This window comes from Mercenaria mercenaria, chromosome 12 (assembly GCF_021730395.1).
Source record: "Mercenaria mercenaria strain notata chromosome 12, MADL_Memer_1, whole genome shotgun sequence".
Lineage (NCBI taxonomy): Eukaryota > Metazoa > Mollusca > Bivalvia > Venerida > Veneridae > Mercenaria > Mercenaria mercenaria.
Genome location: NC_069372.1, coordinates 47932887 through 47951686, shown reverse-complemented (window position 1 = coordinate 47951686; position 18800 = coordinate 47932887). Strand labels below are relative to the sequence as shown.

Here is an 18800-nt window from a genome sequence, read left to right as displayed (position 1 = left end):
TTGGGTAATAATTTCCAGCTTCTGTGACAATATTTCGAATAGTCGAGCTTGGCTGTCTTATGGACAGCTCTTGTTTGCTTGCAAGTAACGTAAAATTGTATCTCAGTAACAACTGCACAAATTATATTGGACTGAAACCTTATTTGACTAAGAACATTTGGTTGAAGTTTTGCATGTTAGTTGTTGTCAGTATACCACTTAGAAATGTTGAATAGTTGAACAGCCACCCTTAAGTACAACTCTTCTTGTTTGTTGTATTCTTAACGATGTGATGTTTTCTGTAAGAAGATAGGATTTCTAGTTTATTGATCAGGGGGAATCCCTCTGAATTCACATTTGTAGACCGCTATGGAAAAAGTTAATGTATTTAGAGTTTTTTTACAATTGTTTTTATACAGAATATTTATGTGGCTGGTGGGCCTATAAATACACAATGTAATCTCTTTTTTTACTACCAAAGTATTAAATTGTTGTCAGTTTATAAAGATTTTATGTAATATTTGCTAAGTGTATACATTAATAAATGAGATACTATCAATGTGTTTTAGTAATGTGTTTGTGCAGAAATAATACTGTGTTCATTTTAAATCTCTGTTACATAAAAGTAACCTCTCACCACTTGGGGTTCAAATCCTTGCTTGGAGTGTAGAATTCTATCGTGTGCAGAGGGGCCTCCGTGGCCGAATGGATAATGTCGCTGACTTCAAATCACTTGCCCCTCACTGATGTGGGTAATAGAGCCTCATTCTGGGCATTGAATTGTTCATGTGAGGAAGCCATCCAGCTGGCTTACTTCAATGGTTCTACCCAGTATCCGTTTGTGATGAAATAATTCACCAGGGTGTGGGGGGAGGGGGGGGGGGGGGGAAGGTGAAGTCGCCATATGACCTAAAATTTCATGTGCGAAAGTTGATGACTGAACCAGCTGTTTCTATTGAGATGTGTTCATTGAATTACTCAAAATAGCAACATTTTACCATGTCTGCTCTCTCTCTGGAGTAGTTCTTATCCATTGTTCAAATTTCATAGCCAGCCGGATACTCTCGGAGTCAGTTAGTCCGGAGGTATGACCATTGAATTACTTAAAATTGCAAATATTGATAGTGTCCGCTTAATGACTTTAGCAGTTCTTATCCAATATTCACGAAATTTAGTCAGATTGTTGTTGGCATATTATCTTGTCAAAGTTTAATAACCAGGCAGTAACTCTAGGAGTATGGCCCTTGGATTACTTAAAATTAATGACTCTAGCAATTCTTATCTAATTGTTCATGAAACTTAGAATATTGTTGGTATATAACCTTGTCAAAGTTCGATAACCAGGCAGACAGACTTTGTTGCTCTGGTGTTGTGGTCAATAAATTAGATGATACTGAGAAAATTGACAACCAGACTGCTTAGTGTGTAGACCGTTTTTAAATTCAACAGAAATTTGCTGTGACAGACGTATATTTCCCACTCTTGTTATGCCCCTTGTGTCGAAGACTCTGGAGGCATTTAGTGTTTGAACTCCTGTCTGTTCGCCCGTCACATCATAGTCTCTTATGTACTCAACTTCTACAATTTCCATCCAACTGAAATGAAACTGGGTACACTTCATCGATATGAACTGGACATGCGCATATTTTTAAGACTTTCATGCCTGACAATCCCCTGCCAAAGGCGGAGGGATATAGTTTTGGTGGTGTCCATCCGTCCGGAGCCATATCTAGGAAGTGGTTTGGAATATTTAAATAAAACTTCATACACATGTTCACCACTATCAGGAAATGTGGCCTGTCAAGTTTAAGTCAGATTGCTCAAGTAACACCAGAGTTATGGCCCTTAGTAGTTTCTAGTGTTAACTATATAGGGTGCTATGAGTATAGAAATTTCTGCTTCATAACTTGTGACATATTTGTCTTAGACCTATGAAACTTAAGTTGAATTTAGATACCATAATATGGTAATGCACACTCAATTTTGTCAAGTTCTTTTCAGTAATTTAAAAGTTTTTGCCCTTTGTTAAATATCCACATAACAATGTAACAAATTGGTAGAATTTCATTAAACTTCTTTCATTTTTTTCCATGAGCATTTATTATCAACATGTGAATACACCTGGTCACCCCGCCACCCTGGTCACACCCCTCCCCTTCCCCACCCCACATTTTTTTTTCATTTTTCTTTTTTTTTTAAATCTTAAACCTTCCATGAAGGGATGCATATTAGTTTTCAACTGTCCGTCCGTTAATTCGTTCGTTCGTTAGTCACAACGTTAACTTTTTGCATAAAGGCACTTTACTCGCGAACCACTGCACCCATGACATTCAAACTTCACATGCTGATAGTACTTACTGAGTACACCATCCCTACTGACTTTGGGGTCACCAGGTCAAAGGTCAAGGTCACAGGGGCCAACGTTAACTTTTTGCATGAAGGCACTTTACTCGCGAACCACTTCACCCAGGACCTTCAAACTTCACATGCTGATAGTACTTATTGAGTTCACCACCCTTACTGACTTTGGGGTCACCAGGTCAAAGGTCAAGGTCACAGGGGCCAACGTTAACTTTTTGCATGAAGGCACTTTACTCGCGAACCACTGCACCCAGGACCTTCAATCTTCACATGCTGATAGTACTTATTGAGTACACCACCCTTACTGACTTTGGGGTCACCAGGTCAAAGGTCAAGGTCACAGGGGCCAACGTTAACTTTTTGCAGGAAGGCACTTTACTCGCGAACCACTGCACTCAGGACCTTTAAACTTCACATGCTGATAGTACTTATTGAGTACACTACCTCTACTGACTTTGGGATCACCATGTCAAAGGTCAAGGTCACAGGTGCCAACGTTAATTTTTTGCAGGAAGGTACTTTACTCGCGAACCACTTCACCCAGGACCTTCAAACTTCACATGCTAATAGTACTTACTGAGTACACCACCCCTACTGACTTTGGGGTCACCAGGTCAAAGGTCAAGGTGCTGCGGGGGCATTTTCACCATTAGTGACAGCTCTTGTTGCTGGATATATTTCTCTGCCAATCCTTAACACAAACCCATTAGGGAGGGGATACCAGTTCATCGATTTTTTTTGCTAATTGAGGCCCTTTTTGGACTTCAAAATATTACAGCTATATCAGAACATTTGTGCATTAAACTCCAGCAATAGTTTCCATACAAATGAAATGTAACCTAGTGTATGTTATCAGCATGAAGTGGACATGCATATATTTTCAGGACTTTCACGTATGATAATTTTATTTTTGGAAATATTACAAGTACATCAAACATTGTGTACTCAACTCCTAGTTTCCATCCAAGATCCTGACTGAGGAGAACCTTACAGTTTTAACATTAAAACCTTCATACACTGCCACAGAATAACTTCAAGAACAATCTTGGTAGCGAGTCATCCAAGGAACAATCGCATGCAATTCTTGGAAGTTTCTGATTTTTTTTTTTTTTTTTTTGGAAGTTCCCATTTTTCAACCACTCTGAATAATTTGAGCAACCTTGATACAGGCTCAACCAAGGAACATTTCTGTCAAATTATTCATTATGATGATCTTGGATGAGGGAGGGCAAGTGATAACAGCTCATTCTAAGCACCACCAACCCACCAATGCTCTGGGGAGCAAAATATACAAGTAGGAAGTATTCGAAATGGTGATGCTGCTTCGCGGATGAGAAATAGTTTGTTGCCACACCCACCCGCTTAGCTCAGAAGGGAGAGCGTTGGCCTATGGATCGCGTGGTCACGAGTTTGATCCCCGGGCAGAGCGCGTGTTCTCCGTGACGATTTGATAAAAGACATTGTGTCTGAAATCATTCGTCCTCCACCTCTGATAATTCATGTTGGGAAGTTGGCAGTTACTTGCGGAGGACAGGTTTGTACTGGTACAAAATCCAGGAACACTGGTTAGGTTAACTGCCCGCTGTTACAGGACCAAAATACATGTACTGTTGAAAAATGGCGTTAAACCCAAAACAAACAAAACAAAAACCTTAATGCCATATGGCAATGCTTCAACTTCTAATGGTGGGAAATGACCTCAGATGCTAAACTGAACATTATTTCACACAGATGGGCACCTCGGTAGATCTGCCAACCCTCTGCAAGCCAGCATGATGGCTTTCTCACATGACGACCAGAGTGCAGTTCAAACCAAAGGCAGTTAGCACCTAAACCAGTCCACCACCTAGGCCCCAAAAACAGACATGGGGATAAAAACTAAACACAAATGCAAAGTAAAAACATAGGTCCTTTATTAATAAGACAAAAATATACAATCTGTTATACACAAACATGGTGACATAAATCATGAAATAAGGATTTTTTATCATATAAAAATGACAGAGGTTTAAATGTGTATAAAACTCCATTTAAAAATATTAATGCAATTGTTCATTTTATTATAAACAGTTAAATAAACCATAACATAACTATAAGTAATACATGTAACAAAATATTAATTGCTGATTTAAAGGAGTTCATCACAATATTTTGTGCGCAGCTAAATCGCGCAGCAAGCGATAACCGCTGTAAAGTCCAGGATTCGCCGCCGAAGGTGCATAATTGTCGGATATGCAGCGCACTCGCGCAAAAAATATCGTATGTACTGACAATATAGGTCGTGCATCCATATTTTAAAAATACCTTTTAAAGAGATGGTGTTTTATCGGAGGAGTAGTCGTAGGAAGTGCTCGAATCGAATACATTGTGGACAGCCAATTTGAAAGTGAACTATTTTGTCCAGTAATGATGCAGCCGACTCCAAGTCAAATAAAATTCAAGAAAATCTTAAGGTAGATCTAACTCCTTCAAGTTCAAATGTGACTTCCTAAAAATGTTGTTATACTTTTTGTGCCCCATCCCGCATTTCAAGTAGTAAGACCAGAGTTATGGCCCTTGACAGTCAAATTGTACATAAAGGGTCTAAACATTTGTGTCGCATGTACCTCAAAAGTATATGCGCCAAGAGTCATGAAACCACACAAGAATTAAATTCAGCATGCGAAGTTGTGCACAAGTGCTTTTATTTGAGGTTTCACTCAGTAAAAACAGATTTATGTCCCTTGACGTGGTCAAATATATACGTAATTGGCAAAAAGTATTTGACCTAGAGGCATGCAACCTTAAAGGAGCATTATTCCGCATGTGAGTAAGAAAATTGGTTAAGAAACTGATAACAACATTGTGCAATTTGTTTTGTAAGAAAAAATGTTCATATGTTTAGGTGGGTGGGGTAATGAAAAAATACTTTTGTGGGTGGAGTGAATATTTTTTAATTTTTCTTGAAAACAAGCACGGGTTGATATTATTTTTTTGGTTTAGATTTTTTTGTCTTAGTTCTAGCTTACATAATTTAAAATTTGGTAAAATTCTGTCCGCTAAATTTTTCATATCATTAAGAAATACTTCGTGTTTTTCTCAGTTTCAGATACTTTCGACATCTGTCAAGAGTAATTTTTCTGAGTTAGTATATCTATATGTTGACATTTTATGCATAGTTATAGTGATTTCATCAATTGTGATGCATAAACAGTAACATCAGAGTGAAACTTTGAATAAATAATTGTTTGCAGTAGTTTTATTATGACATGTATGTATTGTTTCTTCAGACAAAAATACAGATTTGGTGTTCTTAATAATCTTTAAATATTGAAAAAAGAAGCACGGGTACCTATCATTTTTATTTTTTATTTTAACTTTTCATACATCAATCTATAAATATGCAAAGTTACAAAAAATTCTGTCCGCTAGAAATAATTGTGAAAAACATCTTTAAGGTTATAGATCCATGACACAAAAGTAATTTTCCCTACCTTTCCATTAATTTGCCTGTTAAATATAAAGGATTATTTTATTGATAAATAGGTGCTACAAAATTATACTTAACTGAATTGAACAGACTATGCAGAAAATCATTTTTTCCTTAAATTTTAGAATGTGCTTAGTATACAGATAATTTCTGTCAGTGATTTTTGAGAGAAAAAAAATATATAGAAAACTAGACCTTACTTTTAACTAGATGTTGATCAATTAAAAATACTTCAATAGCCAGTAATCTGTTGTTAGTTAATTAAAATCACCTGTATGTTGCATGAAATTAAACCGTTCTGTTCTGTCTTTTCAAGCATGTTTTAAGTTTGATAACTACAATGGTAACATCTGTTTCTGCTGTATGGTATATATGAATAGTTCAAACATTATATGCAACTGAAATTAGTAGATGAGATATGAATAATAACTTCTAACTTCAAAGAAGTCCCAACAACAGGGAAAAAAAACATTATGACAAATGGTATCAACTTACGTGGTCAAGTATCGTATTTTACTCATCTATAAGACTATGTTTTTCTTCTTAAAAAATCAGACCTTATGTAAGGACCCCGTCTTATAGATGGATAGTCTTATAGAGAGGAAAATACAGTACATAAAATGTTTAAAATTGTTAAATGATATATTTCCTCAAGTTTATAGCCAAAAAGGCTTTGTACTATTAATAACACAAATAAAGGCATGTCATAAAGTATAGAGAAAACAGAAGATGTTTTGCTAATTAGCTATGAAAACACACTACATATTACATTTTTCAATAGGTCTACATAGTTATTCAATGGAAAAATAACAGTAAACTTATGCGTCTTTTAAGCACTACCTTTAATTTGCTCTTAGTCTTTTAAGCACTACCTTTAATTTGCTCTTAGTAATTCTAATTTGGTCTCGATGAATTTGCGATGTAGCAGTCTTGAACAGAGGACCATGTATCTCTGGCAGTTTGACCTTGACAACTTAATTTAATTTATCTCATTTATTTTCAGCAATGCTGAAAACTGTTTACCGAGGATAAATATTGCCTATTACAGGTGCTCTTTCTTAACTATATATACTTAATTGAAAATTATGTCAAAATGTGCAAAATAAATCTCAATGTTGATATTGTTCCTGGAAATATTTTCATATTTAGATAATGTATTTCTAAAATGTCATGACTTAAGGCCAATAGATTTTATCTTGATGATATAAATGCAAAATGAGCATAAACAAAAACAAGAGGACCATGATGGTCCTGAATCGCTCACCTCTTCCCACATGACCCAGTTTTGAGTATCACGTCGTTTTTTCTATTATTTGACATAGTGACCTAGTTTTTGAGCTCATGTGACCCAGTTTTGAACTTGACCTAGATATTATCAAGATAAAAATTCTGACCAATTTTCAAGAAGATCCATTGAAAAATATGGTCTCTAGAGAGGTCACAAGGTTTTTCTATTATTTGACCTATTGACCTAGTTTTCGATGGTACGTGACCCTGTTTTGAATTTTACCAAGATATCATCAAGGTGAACACTCTCACTAATTTTCATGAAGATCTCATGAAAAATATGGCCTCTAGAGAGGTCACAAGGTTTTTCTCTTTTTATACCTACTGGCCTAGTTTTTGACCGCACGTGACCCAGTTTCGAAACTTAACCTAGATATCATCAAGATAAACATTCAGATCAATTTTCATGAAGATCCATTGAAAAATATGGCCTCTAGAGAGGTCAAAAGATTTTAATAATTTTAGACCTACTGACCTAGTTTTTGACCGCAGTTGACCCAGTTTCAAACTTGACCTAGATATCATCAAGATGAACATTCAGACTAACTTTCATACAGATCCCATGAAAAGTATGGCCTCTAGAGAGGTCACAAGGTTTTTTTTATTATTTGACCTACTGACCTAGTTTTTTAAGGCACGTGACCCAGTTTCAAACTTGACCTAGATATCATCAAGGTGAACATTCTGACCAATTTTTATAGAGATCCATTCACAAGTATGGCCTCTAGAGAGGTCACAATGTTTTTCTATTTTTAGATCTACTGACCTAGTTTTTGACCGCACATGACCCTGTTTCGAACTTGACCTAGATATCATCAAGATGAACATTCAGACCAATTTTCATACAGATCCCATGAAAAATATGGCCTTTAGAGAGGCCACAAGGTTTTTCTATTATTTGACCTACTGACCTAGTTTGTGATGGCACGTGACCCACTTTCAAAACTGACCTAGATATCATCAAGATGAACATTCAGACCAACTTTCATACAGATCCCATGAAAAATATGGCCTCTAGCGAGGCCACAAGGTTTTTCTATTATTTGACCTACTTACCTAGTTTTTGATGGCACGTGACCCACTTTCGAACTTGACCTAGATATCATCAAGGTGAACATTCTGACCAATTTTCATGAAGATCTCATGAAATATATGGCCTCTAGAGAGGTCACAAGGTTTTTCTATTTTTAGACCTACTGACCTAGTTTTTGATTGCACGTGACCCAGTTTCGAACTTGACCTAGATATCATCAAGATGAACATTCAGACCAACTTTCATACAGATCCCATGAAAAATGTGGCCTTTAGAGAGGTCACAAGGTTTTTCTATTATTTGACCTACTGACCTAGTTTTTGATGGCACGTGACCCAGTTTCGAACTTGACCTAGATATCATCAAGATGAAGGTTCTGACCAATTTTCATGAAGATCTTGTGAAATATATGGCCTCTAGAGAGGTCACAAGGTTTTTCTATTTTTAGACCTACTGACCTAGTTTTTGAAGGCACGTGACCCAGTTTCGAACTTGACCTAGATATCATCAAGATGAACGTTCTGACCAATTTTCATGAATATCTTGTGAAATATATGGCCTCTAGAGAGGTCACAAGGTTTTTCTATTTTTAGACCTACTGACCTAGTTTTTGAAGGCACGTGACCCAGTTTCGAACTTGACCTAGATATCATCAAGGTGAACATTCTGACCAATTTTCATGAAGATCTTTTGAAATATATGGCCTCTAGAGAGGTCACAAGGTTTTTCTATTTTTAGAACTTCTGACCTAGTTTTTTAAGGCACGTGACCCAGTTTCGAACTTGACCTAGATATCATCAAGATGAACATTCTGACCAACTTTCATAAAGATCCCATGAAAAATGTGACCTCTAGAGTGGTCACAAGCAAAAGTTTACGGACGGACGGACGCACGGACGGACGCACGGACGGACGACGGACACCGCGCGATAACAAAAGCTCACCTTGTCACTTTGTGACAGGTGAGCTAAAAAATCATCAAAATAAGCAAAATACACAATAAAACATTCTAAGTGTCTAAAATATATACATGTAGTAAATACAATATATGTCATTTATGACTGTACAGCCATGCATAATGTATAGTTTACAGAATAGAAACAAAATCCCCACCCCCAACTCATTGTAATCCCCACCCCCAACTCATTGTAATCCCCATCTCCAACTCATTGCTCAAATATTTCATAGATAATGACCACTTGTATTGATTTTTAACAGAAAATGAATAAAAAAAAGCATGAATTACTAACCGAACTCAAATTGAAACATAAAATAATCAGAAATTAAATTTATGTTTCTCTTTCAACAAAAACATTTCAAATAAAGCAAAACTTGTAAAACAAAAAAGAGAAATGTTCCTAAAAGTAAAATGAGAGAGAGGGAGGGGGGATTTCGATCCATATTCTTAATGTATATCACAAGGTTTCTGCAAAGGATGAAAATATAATTTACAAAAAATGGAGAATGATGACATTAAGGATATGTTTTATTAATGTCCCTGTTAAAAATATATAAAACTGGAATGTTCTGAAAAATGAATATGTCACAAAAATTAAAATGTATAACAGAAACAATCTCCAAACACCACAAAAAAGATTAGACTTTTTGCGTAGACTGATGCAGATATGTGTAGGTATCTAATCTTTAATATTATGAAACAAAAAAGTTCAAGAAATGTACAATTTTAAGCATTTAAAATACATCACTCTATAGCACTCTCTCTGTATAAAAATTTTGGTAGTCCAAAGATCAACCTTTTTTTACATCAGTATCAGCAATTAAATATGGACACAATCCCACCTGCTCAATTTCCTCCCAAATATTTTCTAATTAATAAATCAATTCAAAAATAACTAATTATCGGCTTAACTTTTCCAGTAACATTCGACGAAAATAGCGGTAATTTAAATATTAATATTCATATTTTTACATGGCAAAAACCTCGGTAGTATTCTGTCAGATGTGGTGAAATTAAGCAAATGGCTATTTTTGTCCCATATCCTAAGGAATCTGAACGCAAAAGAACTTGCAAATATACATGTAGTTAACAGGGCCGTTAAACAGCTCATGACAGAAGGGTCCTAAAGCCCAACAAGCCCCATCAATAAATTGCAACTACTGGTAAGCCCGCTAGTGGAATTTGCATATAAATTCAACATTCTTGATACACAATTGCATATTAAATGTTCATCACTTTATTAAACATTTGATTCCAGTCAACTGTATTTATCTTCGATAAGTCTGCCTTTACCAGACCTTTTCATTCTTTTCCAAGGTGAGTAGATGAATCTTGGCTAGCATAAGCTGTTATATGAATTCCGACTAGAACACAATCTTTACCATTTCATACTTAACACCCACAATTCTGATTTAGTAGCACACATTCTGAAATCACTCTGCATTGATTTAAATAAAAATGATAGCTGAACAGGGCCAAGTTCATACTGAACTAAAAAGCAAAAACTCTGACAAAAGTTTGTGACATTCATAATGAAATAAGGGGCAAAAACTGTGACAGAAGTTTATGACATTCATTTACTGAAACTGCTGTCTTTCTGCACTTGAGGCAAGGCATATGCAGCATTCCATGGCCTTAACCAAACTGCTCCCTCCTATCTTGACTAAGTTGAGTTATATTTTTTTTTTTAATATTATGTTACAACTTCACTGGCAACATAGTTATGGTCATATGCTGCTCCTGAGTGCCTCTCTAGGCATTATTCTAGATACAGGCTTGCATCCTGAGACTTTAGAACAGACACTGAATACATTTTACTGGGATATCTCTATTCTTTACCAATATACAAAAATCTGCTGTTGAGATATTGTTTCTTCTAAAATAATTAGTAGCAGTCTAGATAAATAAACAATATTATTATTTAGTGTGCGGTAAGAAAACGATAGGAAGGTTCCATTCCCAAGGTCAGTATTAAACTGCCGCATAAAATATTTAAAAACATCTTTGGGATAATTTTGTTTCGATGTTTCTCCACTCTACATTAAACACCTCACAACAAATGCATTTTGTCAGAAGAACTGGGAGATGACTGAACATGTACTTGCTAACTGCACCAAGAGTTATGTCACAAATAAAGAAATCTGATTACATCAGAAAGTATAAATCTATTAAAAAAAGTGTTCTAGCAGCACATAAATAGATTCGTCATTCTTTTCTTTTCTCTCACTTTTCAAGGTCTATTCTGCATCGTCATAATTATTGTACATGTCTGCCAGCTTAGCGAACTTTGGTCCCCACTCGTTCAAATAATCATAATCCTGACTGCCAGAGCTGTCAGTATTAAGTGAACTCAATGAGCCGGCGTCACTGCTGCCACCTTCAAAGTTAAAATCGTGAGGTGTATCATAAGGCGGCGAGTTTGGATCATCATCTGCATCGTTAAGTCTATTGTGAATAAAATCACCGACTTCCGGTCTGTCAGCTGATGAGCCAACAGGCTTTACGACTTCTTTGCGTATATCGGGAGCATCCCAGGTGGATGGATGTTCCCCAGTATCAGGCTTGCGTAGACGACTCAAGTCATATTGGGTGTGGTCTTCCTCACCTGCGTGAAATTTAATTTTGTACGATTAGTATGTGTCACACCTTTAATCAACAAATCAAAACTTATAAATTCCTATTTATTTGAAAAAAATGCTTATAGTTATAATTCACACTATTAGAAACGTTCTTACAGTTTCAGAGAATACACAAGGAGTAAATATTTATTATTGTTTCAAAACATACGCCTGTGACATAGTTACGTGAATATCCACATATATGCCGTGCCATGAGAAAACCAACATAGTGGGTATGCGACCAGCTTGGATCCAGACCAGCCTGCGCATCCGCGCAGTCTGGTCAGGCTCCATGCTGTTCGCTTTTAAAGCCTATTGGAATTGGAGAAACTATTAGCGAACAGCATGGATCCTGACCAGACTGCGCAGATGCGCAGGCTGGTCTGGATCCATGCTGGTCGCAAAGCCACTATGTTGGTTTTCCCATGGCACGGCTCATATATGCATGTGCAATTCCATCAAACATCATCAACATGAGAAAATCTGAACTACTTTATGTTTTGTTGAGTTTACCATCACACCAACAAATTGTAGGTCATACGGCAACTTTCAAGATTTCAAATGGTGTTGGAAGATCCTAGGTGCCCTGCTAGGCATTATTTTTTTAGGCATCGGCCGCCATCCTGGTAGAACCACTGAACTTCTGTAAGTCAGCTGGATGACTTCCTCACAAGAAAGAATTCTTCACCCTTAACCAGGATTCAAACCCAAAGTGGGGCAAGTGGATTTTAGTCAGCAATACATGGCCACAGATGCTGCTCTTAACCAATTTAACTTACAGAGTATTGGTAACCTAACATTAAAACAGAAGTAAACAAGCCTATGGCCACCTTGCCATTACAAGTCATTGTCTTTCAAACCAAATTTGAATAAGACAGCCTTTTGAATGAAACAAGACTAAGACTGTCTTTCGCTTAAAAAGGAAGAGGATCGTTTCTGAACAAAATAGCATCAGAACCTTCTTGAACAAAATAGCAATAAGTATGTTTTTCAACAAAATATAAATAAGAATGTATTTTGAATGAGAAAGGAAAACCAGTAAGAACATTTTTGAGTAAAATAGGAATAAGAACCTTTTTAAAACAAAATAGAAAAAAGAGTATTTTTAGCAAAACTGGAATAAGAATGTTTTTGAGCAAAATAAGAATAAGAATGTAAACAAACCTGCGCCTTCCTCATCATAGTACATAATGTTTTCTCGGATGTCATCGTCCATGTCTTCATCAAATGGTTCTTTATCTGCTGGTTTCTTGCGGCATATCAAGAAATACGCAATGAGTACTATAGCCACTGCAAGAAAAGTAACAAAAGATATGTTATAACAGAATGCATATGAAAATAAATGCTGGGTAATAAATTCACATCTGTACAGATGAAGACACATGGCAAATGGTCAGAGTAGATTAATCACTTTTAAGTAGGAATGGCAATGAATATTTGGATATTCGTTCATGATACGAATATTCGAATACTGTTTCACTATTCGAATATTCGGAAAAATATAAGATCATAACAAATAAAGAAAAACCAAATGAAAGAACCAGTATGTTCGTCTATCTAATTTACCAAAATTCGCTTTCATATACGCGCGAAAATGGCTTCTGACGCTGTCAGACGTGTCACTTTGTATATTAACGTGCCGAGATTGTACATCGCTATGGTGATGACATCGTACCCTGTAGTAAATATCGCTAATTGCCTACCTTTAGAAATTTTATTGGTCCCCAACTAATGTAAATCCATTACAAATCGCTTTGTTTTCGGTAGGTGCGAACCGCATGTAATTAAAAATCATCAGAAAGCACTTGAACTTATGACTCGGATTTCAATCAAAGGGTACGGATAAATTCATAAGATTTTGAGTTGATTTGTTGATCATTAGATAACCGAATATTCGAATATTCGTTCGGAAGGTTGACCGAATATTCGAATACCGAAATTGCTATTCGTTGCCATCCCTTCTTTTAAGCAAACCAGTTTTCTCAAAAGACCGTCTGGGTGAGGCTAAATAAATGGAGATTAGGAACAAGCAATTTAAAGTCAACAGCCATGGAGACCCCAAATTGAATGGTATGTTAGTTTAATATAACAGTATTGAGGATGACTACCGGTAATAGGCCTCAATTTCACCAAAACCGTACATACAACTTGATAATGTAAGCTCTGAAAATGTCGAACGATAGAAATAAGGTGCTTATTGACAAGTTATATAGTGACAGAAGTTCTCAAAAATTTCCGTTAGATTACCTTTGGTTTTTTATGAGTTATCTCCCATGAAAACTAGAAAAAAATAATTTTCTCCTTTTCCCTATGGGGAATTTTAGATTTCTTTTTGATATTTGTATCAGAATTATATAATGCAGCTTTCTATCACAAAAGTTTCTCGAAACTAAAGCTCAGATTCTCATAATTAAAGAAATTATATATTTCCCATAGGCATCAATGTTAACTTCAATACCGATTATCTCCCTAAAAAATGATAAACCTCGAAAAATCTCTCGGTGAAACTTTTTTAAATTTTGAATGTCTTTAAAGTGACAAAATTTCATCTAAATATTACCATCCAGTTACAAGATATGAAATATGGCTATTACACCACATTATCCTTAGGTAAAGCAGACAGGTAAGCTACAGAAACATATATACAGAAGAAATCAGAACTCTGAAATGATGTAAAGTAGTGTTAAGGTTGCTGATCAGAGAAGTTTCCAATTTTCTCAATTCCAACAAATTCAAGGGACATAACTTAAAAGTGACTAGAACTATCTGGCTGGTTATTAAATTTGGAGGGGGCCTCCGTGGCCGAGTGGTTAAGGTCGCTGACTTCAAATCACTTGCCCCTTATCGATGTGGGTTCGAGCCTCATTCGGGGCATTGGATTCTACATGTGAGGAAGCCATCCAGCTGGCTTACGGAAGGTCGGTGGTTCTGCCCAGGTGCCCGCTCGTGATGAAATAATGCACGGAGGGGCACCTGGGTCTTCCTCCACCATTAAAGCTGGAAAGTCGCCATATGACCTATCATGTGTCGGTGCGACGTTAAATCCAACCAAAAAAAAAAAAATTAAACTTGGAAAAGATAACATGCTAATACTGTAATCCTGACTACTGTAGAAGCACATAATTTCGGTGTGTCATAATATCTCGAATTTGAAATTTTGAGTATGTTTGCGAGGTTTAATATTGGCAAAATTGTAAAAATGGTATCCTACTTTAATCAGAATTATACTAATGGTAAATGTTAATACGAGGATTAGTTTTCACGAGATGCAGGGCCTCGCGAATATAGCGGAAATTAAACCCTCGCGAAAATTTCTGACTTTACAGTAATTTCGATGAACACTGGATAAATGCTTAAGCTATTTCGTGGACACTCAATTTCCACAAGTTACAGAATTGAAAGGCCTAACTCAAGAATGACTGTGAGTATCCAGCTGGTTATTGAACTTGTCTCAGATATTATGCCCATAAACATGGTGACTAACTTTGGTGAACCCCGGATAAAAACCACTTAAGATAGTGAGCAGACACCATGCAGTCTGGTCAGGATCCATGCTGTTCGCTAAAAGTTTCTCTAACTGCAACAGGCACGGATGCGCAGGCTGGTCTGAATCCATGCTGGTTGCAAATGCACTATGTTGGTTTTCTCATGGCATGGCTCTTTTGTAGATTACAGTCAAGAAAAATGAAATATTAACAGACAGATGGACAGACAACTTCAATCAATAACATGTCCCATTTTTTTTTAAGTACTTACCAATTAGGACAAGAATTCCAAGAATTATTGCAGCAAGCACTCCTCCTGCCATTCCAACTACTACCGGCTCTTCATCTGTCTCTTTCACACAATCTTTACCTCCCGGGTTCAAATCTGGGTGACACTGACACAATGGTCCATACCACTGACCCAGACACCGACATTTGAATAGTTCTTCATTTGGTTTAGGAGGTACATTATTCGAGCAGGCAGCAGATCCAAAACATGGTCCATCAGCACAATAATCTATTGGTACACAGGTTGTACCACTCTTTATGTAGTACTCCTTACAGCTGGAATTTAACGCAACACTACCATATAAGTATTCACATAGTTTCATATAAAACAAGATACACGAGTGCCTGTATGTCTTCTTTCAAGTAACAGTTTTTATCTACTGGACTTCTGCGCAAACGACAGCACAGCATATTTGTCAATCCTAAAAATAGCCCCAAGAAACGGTTCAAAAACAACTTATTTATTGCCTTAAAAGTCAACATGTAAAGAAATGAATGAATGAATGAATGAATGAATGAATGAATGAATGAATGAATGAATGAATGAACAGTCACGGTACCACCAATGACTAAACAAGCAAATTAATAAATAAATAAATCTTAATAAACAAAGAAATGAAATGAAGGAAGGAAAGATATATGAATGAAGAAATAAAAAATTGATGGAAGAATGAAAATAGATCAATCATTCGTACTAGAGTTGACATTAATTTTATATGCTAATCAATTCTACCACAGTGTCATATTAGAGAGAGGTTGGAATTAGACCAGGAAAAAGTCAATTTGGGAAGTAAGCTGACTGGCTGCTTAAGGCAAGTGGCTGCTTAACAGAGGTGACTTAATATTCATATCGTGTTCACCTTTTGTGTACACTCCAAATAATTCTACAAGAGACTGTTATCACTTATTATTCATATCGTGTTCACCTTTTGTGTACACTCCAAATAATTCTACAAGAGACTGTTATCACTTATTATTCATATCATACAGTGTACACTGCTCAAAAAATCTACAAATTAGGTGTCATCACTTATTCTAACATGACCAGCAAATAGCCAATGTAGAGCAAAACCTATCTCTGGTTATTCTGCAATAACCATGCAATGATGTCATCCGATCCAGGTGCGTAGCACTGTCATAAAAAGTAGTTACTATTTTTTCTAACGCTGTTGATACAAGAATGTTGTGTTAGAATCTAAATAACAAGTTTCCAAGTGTGATTTATCGTAGAATAACCGGAGTTCTTCGTTCTTATGTGAAACAATATATCACTCAGGCCTATGGCCTTCGTGATATATTCTTATGAATAAAAACTCAAAACACAGGTTATTCTACAAAAATCACGATTGGGAACTTATCATTTCTTAATTATTCATATCTTATTCACCTACTGTGTACACAGCTCAATAAATCTAAATACAGTTTTAACTCCTTAGCTTATTCACTTACACACAGCTGAAGTCTCCCCATAAATCTTTGCATACGAAAGGATCAGAACACACAGTGTCAGTACACAAGTTCCTGTCACAGCCAAGTTCAGTATTGTTATCAGGCCTTAATACTACTGTTGCAGCTGGGCTTTGTTGATTTTCACTTATCTGCATGGGAAACCATCCAATGTCATAGCGGATATCATTTAGACACGCTGAAAGTTAACAAAAAGAACTTAAGTTAAAATAAAGAGTAAAACCTATGCTTAAGGCCACAAGTTTCATACTTATTTTAAACATTGCAATGTACTTTAGTCTATGAATCAATACCACATTAAAACACAGATGACTTTTGGGCAAAAGAATGTGTCATTTATGAATGTGTAAATTTATTTCCTGCTAGCAAACATTTTTTTAAAAATTTTCTATGGCTCCAGGGTAACCATTTTCCCAGAACTTCATTACTACAGCTATAACAAGCAACAGATTGTTATATCAGTAATAAAATTCAACACTCTACTCCTATACACCACTGTTCTTTAACTCTTAGCCTGCTAAAGCTCTAAAATGGACTGGTCCATCATTCAATTTGTGAAATACCATTTATTATTCAAAGGGGTGTTCAATGAAAAGTTACCGACTGAATAGCGAACAGTGTAGACCATACTCAGTCAGTCTGATCTTGGTCTGCACTGGTTACAAAGGCAGAATCACTTGCAGCCAGCAGGCTTAAACGTCATGCAAGAAAAATATTATGGAAAACAGGAGATAATGAATTACTTTTCTCACACATATATCCCATTGTCTGAGGATTTTATACTGAAATATAAAAATGCAAAAATAAGAGTTAATATGTTTCAAAATATTCTTACAGTTTTCAAAATCTTCCCCATTATAGGCTGCACTGTTTGCAGAGTACGTTACACTGGCTCCTCCGTAAATCTGATCCTGACGAACAGTGAAATCTACTAGCCCGTTTACAGGTCCCAACGTCTCCGTATAATATCGCCCTTCCCCGCTGTCCATTTTCAATATAAATTCCTTCCCATAACGTTCTAGTGTAACCATATGCCAATAGCCATCTGCTACATTCGGAACATTTGAAAGAAGAATGTCATATGCGTCGTCGCCCAGATTGTACGAAACTTGCAGTTTCGAACTTACAATCTGAAAAAAAAGGAGATGTTGGCATATTTTCATAGTGGACAGTTTTTGTTCTCATTTTGCTGTAGAGAAAATCACAAAACAATTTTATATCTTAATGCAGATCAAGTATTTTTATTGTTGTATTTGTTTTGAGATCCCATTAAATTAGCTTTTGTCTTTTGTTTTTATTGCCTCACACTGACATAATTAGGTAATACTACAACTTTTCCAGATTTTGATGGTGGAGGGAGATCCCCCAAGTGTCCCTTCCAGCCTCATTTCAAGCAGGCACTGGTATCTGGTTAATTCTGTTTTACAAAACAATTTATTTAAGGCAAGAACAAAGTAATATGTAAAAGAATACGAATGTTTTTCAGATTTTATCAAAACTTTGAAATGATTTAATCAACCATGAACAGTACCTTAAATAAGATGTACTTGTTTGGGTCACTGTCATGTGACACGTAAAACATGAGACCATCTGGATCTCTTGTTCGGAAATGGAAGCTAACTGTCATCTTCCGAGTGTTCAACATTGCTTTAAACGTATTTTTGATTTGCCAATCCATGTAACTCTGCGTCTTGAATAGTACTTTGGTCGTATCTGAAATAAAAATTTTACAACAGCATATTAAGTGACATGAATTGTAATCGGATATAGAAATTAGTATTATATTTTCTATAGAATCCATATCAGGTTCGAATCAAAAACATACCGGTATGTTACTGATTCATCTTTCAAACAA

At 36.0% G+C, this 18800-nt stretch overlaps 1 protein-coding gene across 1 annotated transcript in view; it reads right to left on the bottom strand.

The window, feature by feature from the left end:
* Positions 1-4236: 4236 nt before the first annotated feature.
* Positions 4237-18800, bottom strand: part of LOC123533326 (neural-cadherin-like) — a 63856-nt gene continuing 49292 nt past the window's right edge. Inside the window, exons 31-36 of the mRNA XM_053520559.1 lie at positions 18477-18658; positions 17781-18075; positions 16928-17123; positions 15462-15754; positions 12870-12995; positions 4237-11692 (exon numbers count right to left, since the gene is read on the bottom strand). Of these exons, the coding sequence (XP_053376534.1) occupies positions 11325-11692; positions 12870-12995; positions 15462-15754; positions 16928-17123; positions 17781-18075; positions 18477-18658 (1460 nt within the window). The 3' untranslated portion in view covers positions 4237-11324. The remainder of the gene's footprint in view (positions 11693-12869; positions 12996-15461; positions 15755-16927; positions 17124-17780; positions 18076-18476; positions 18659-18800) is intronic.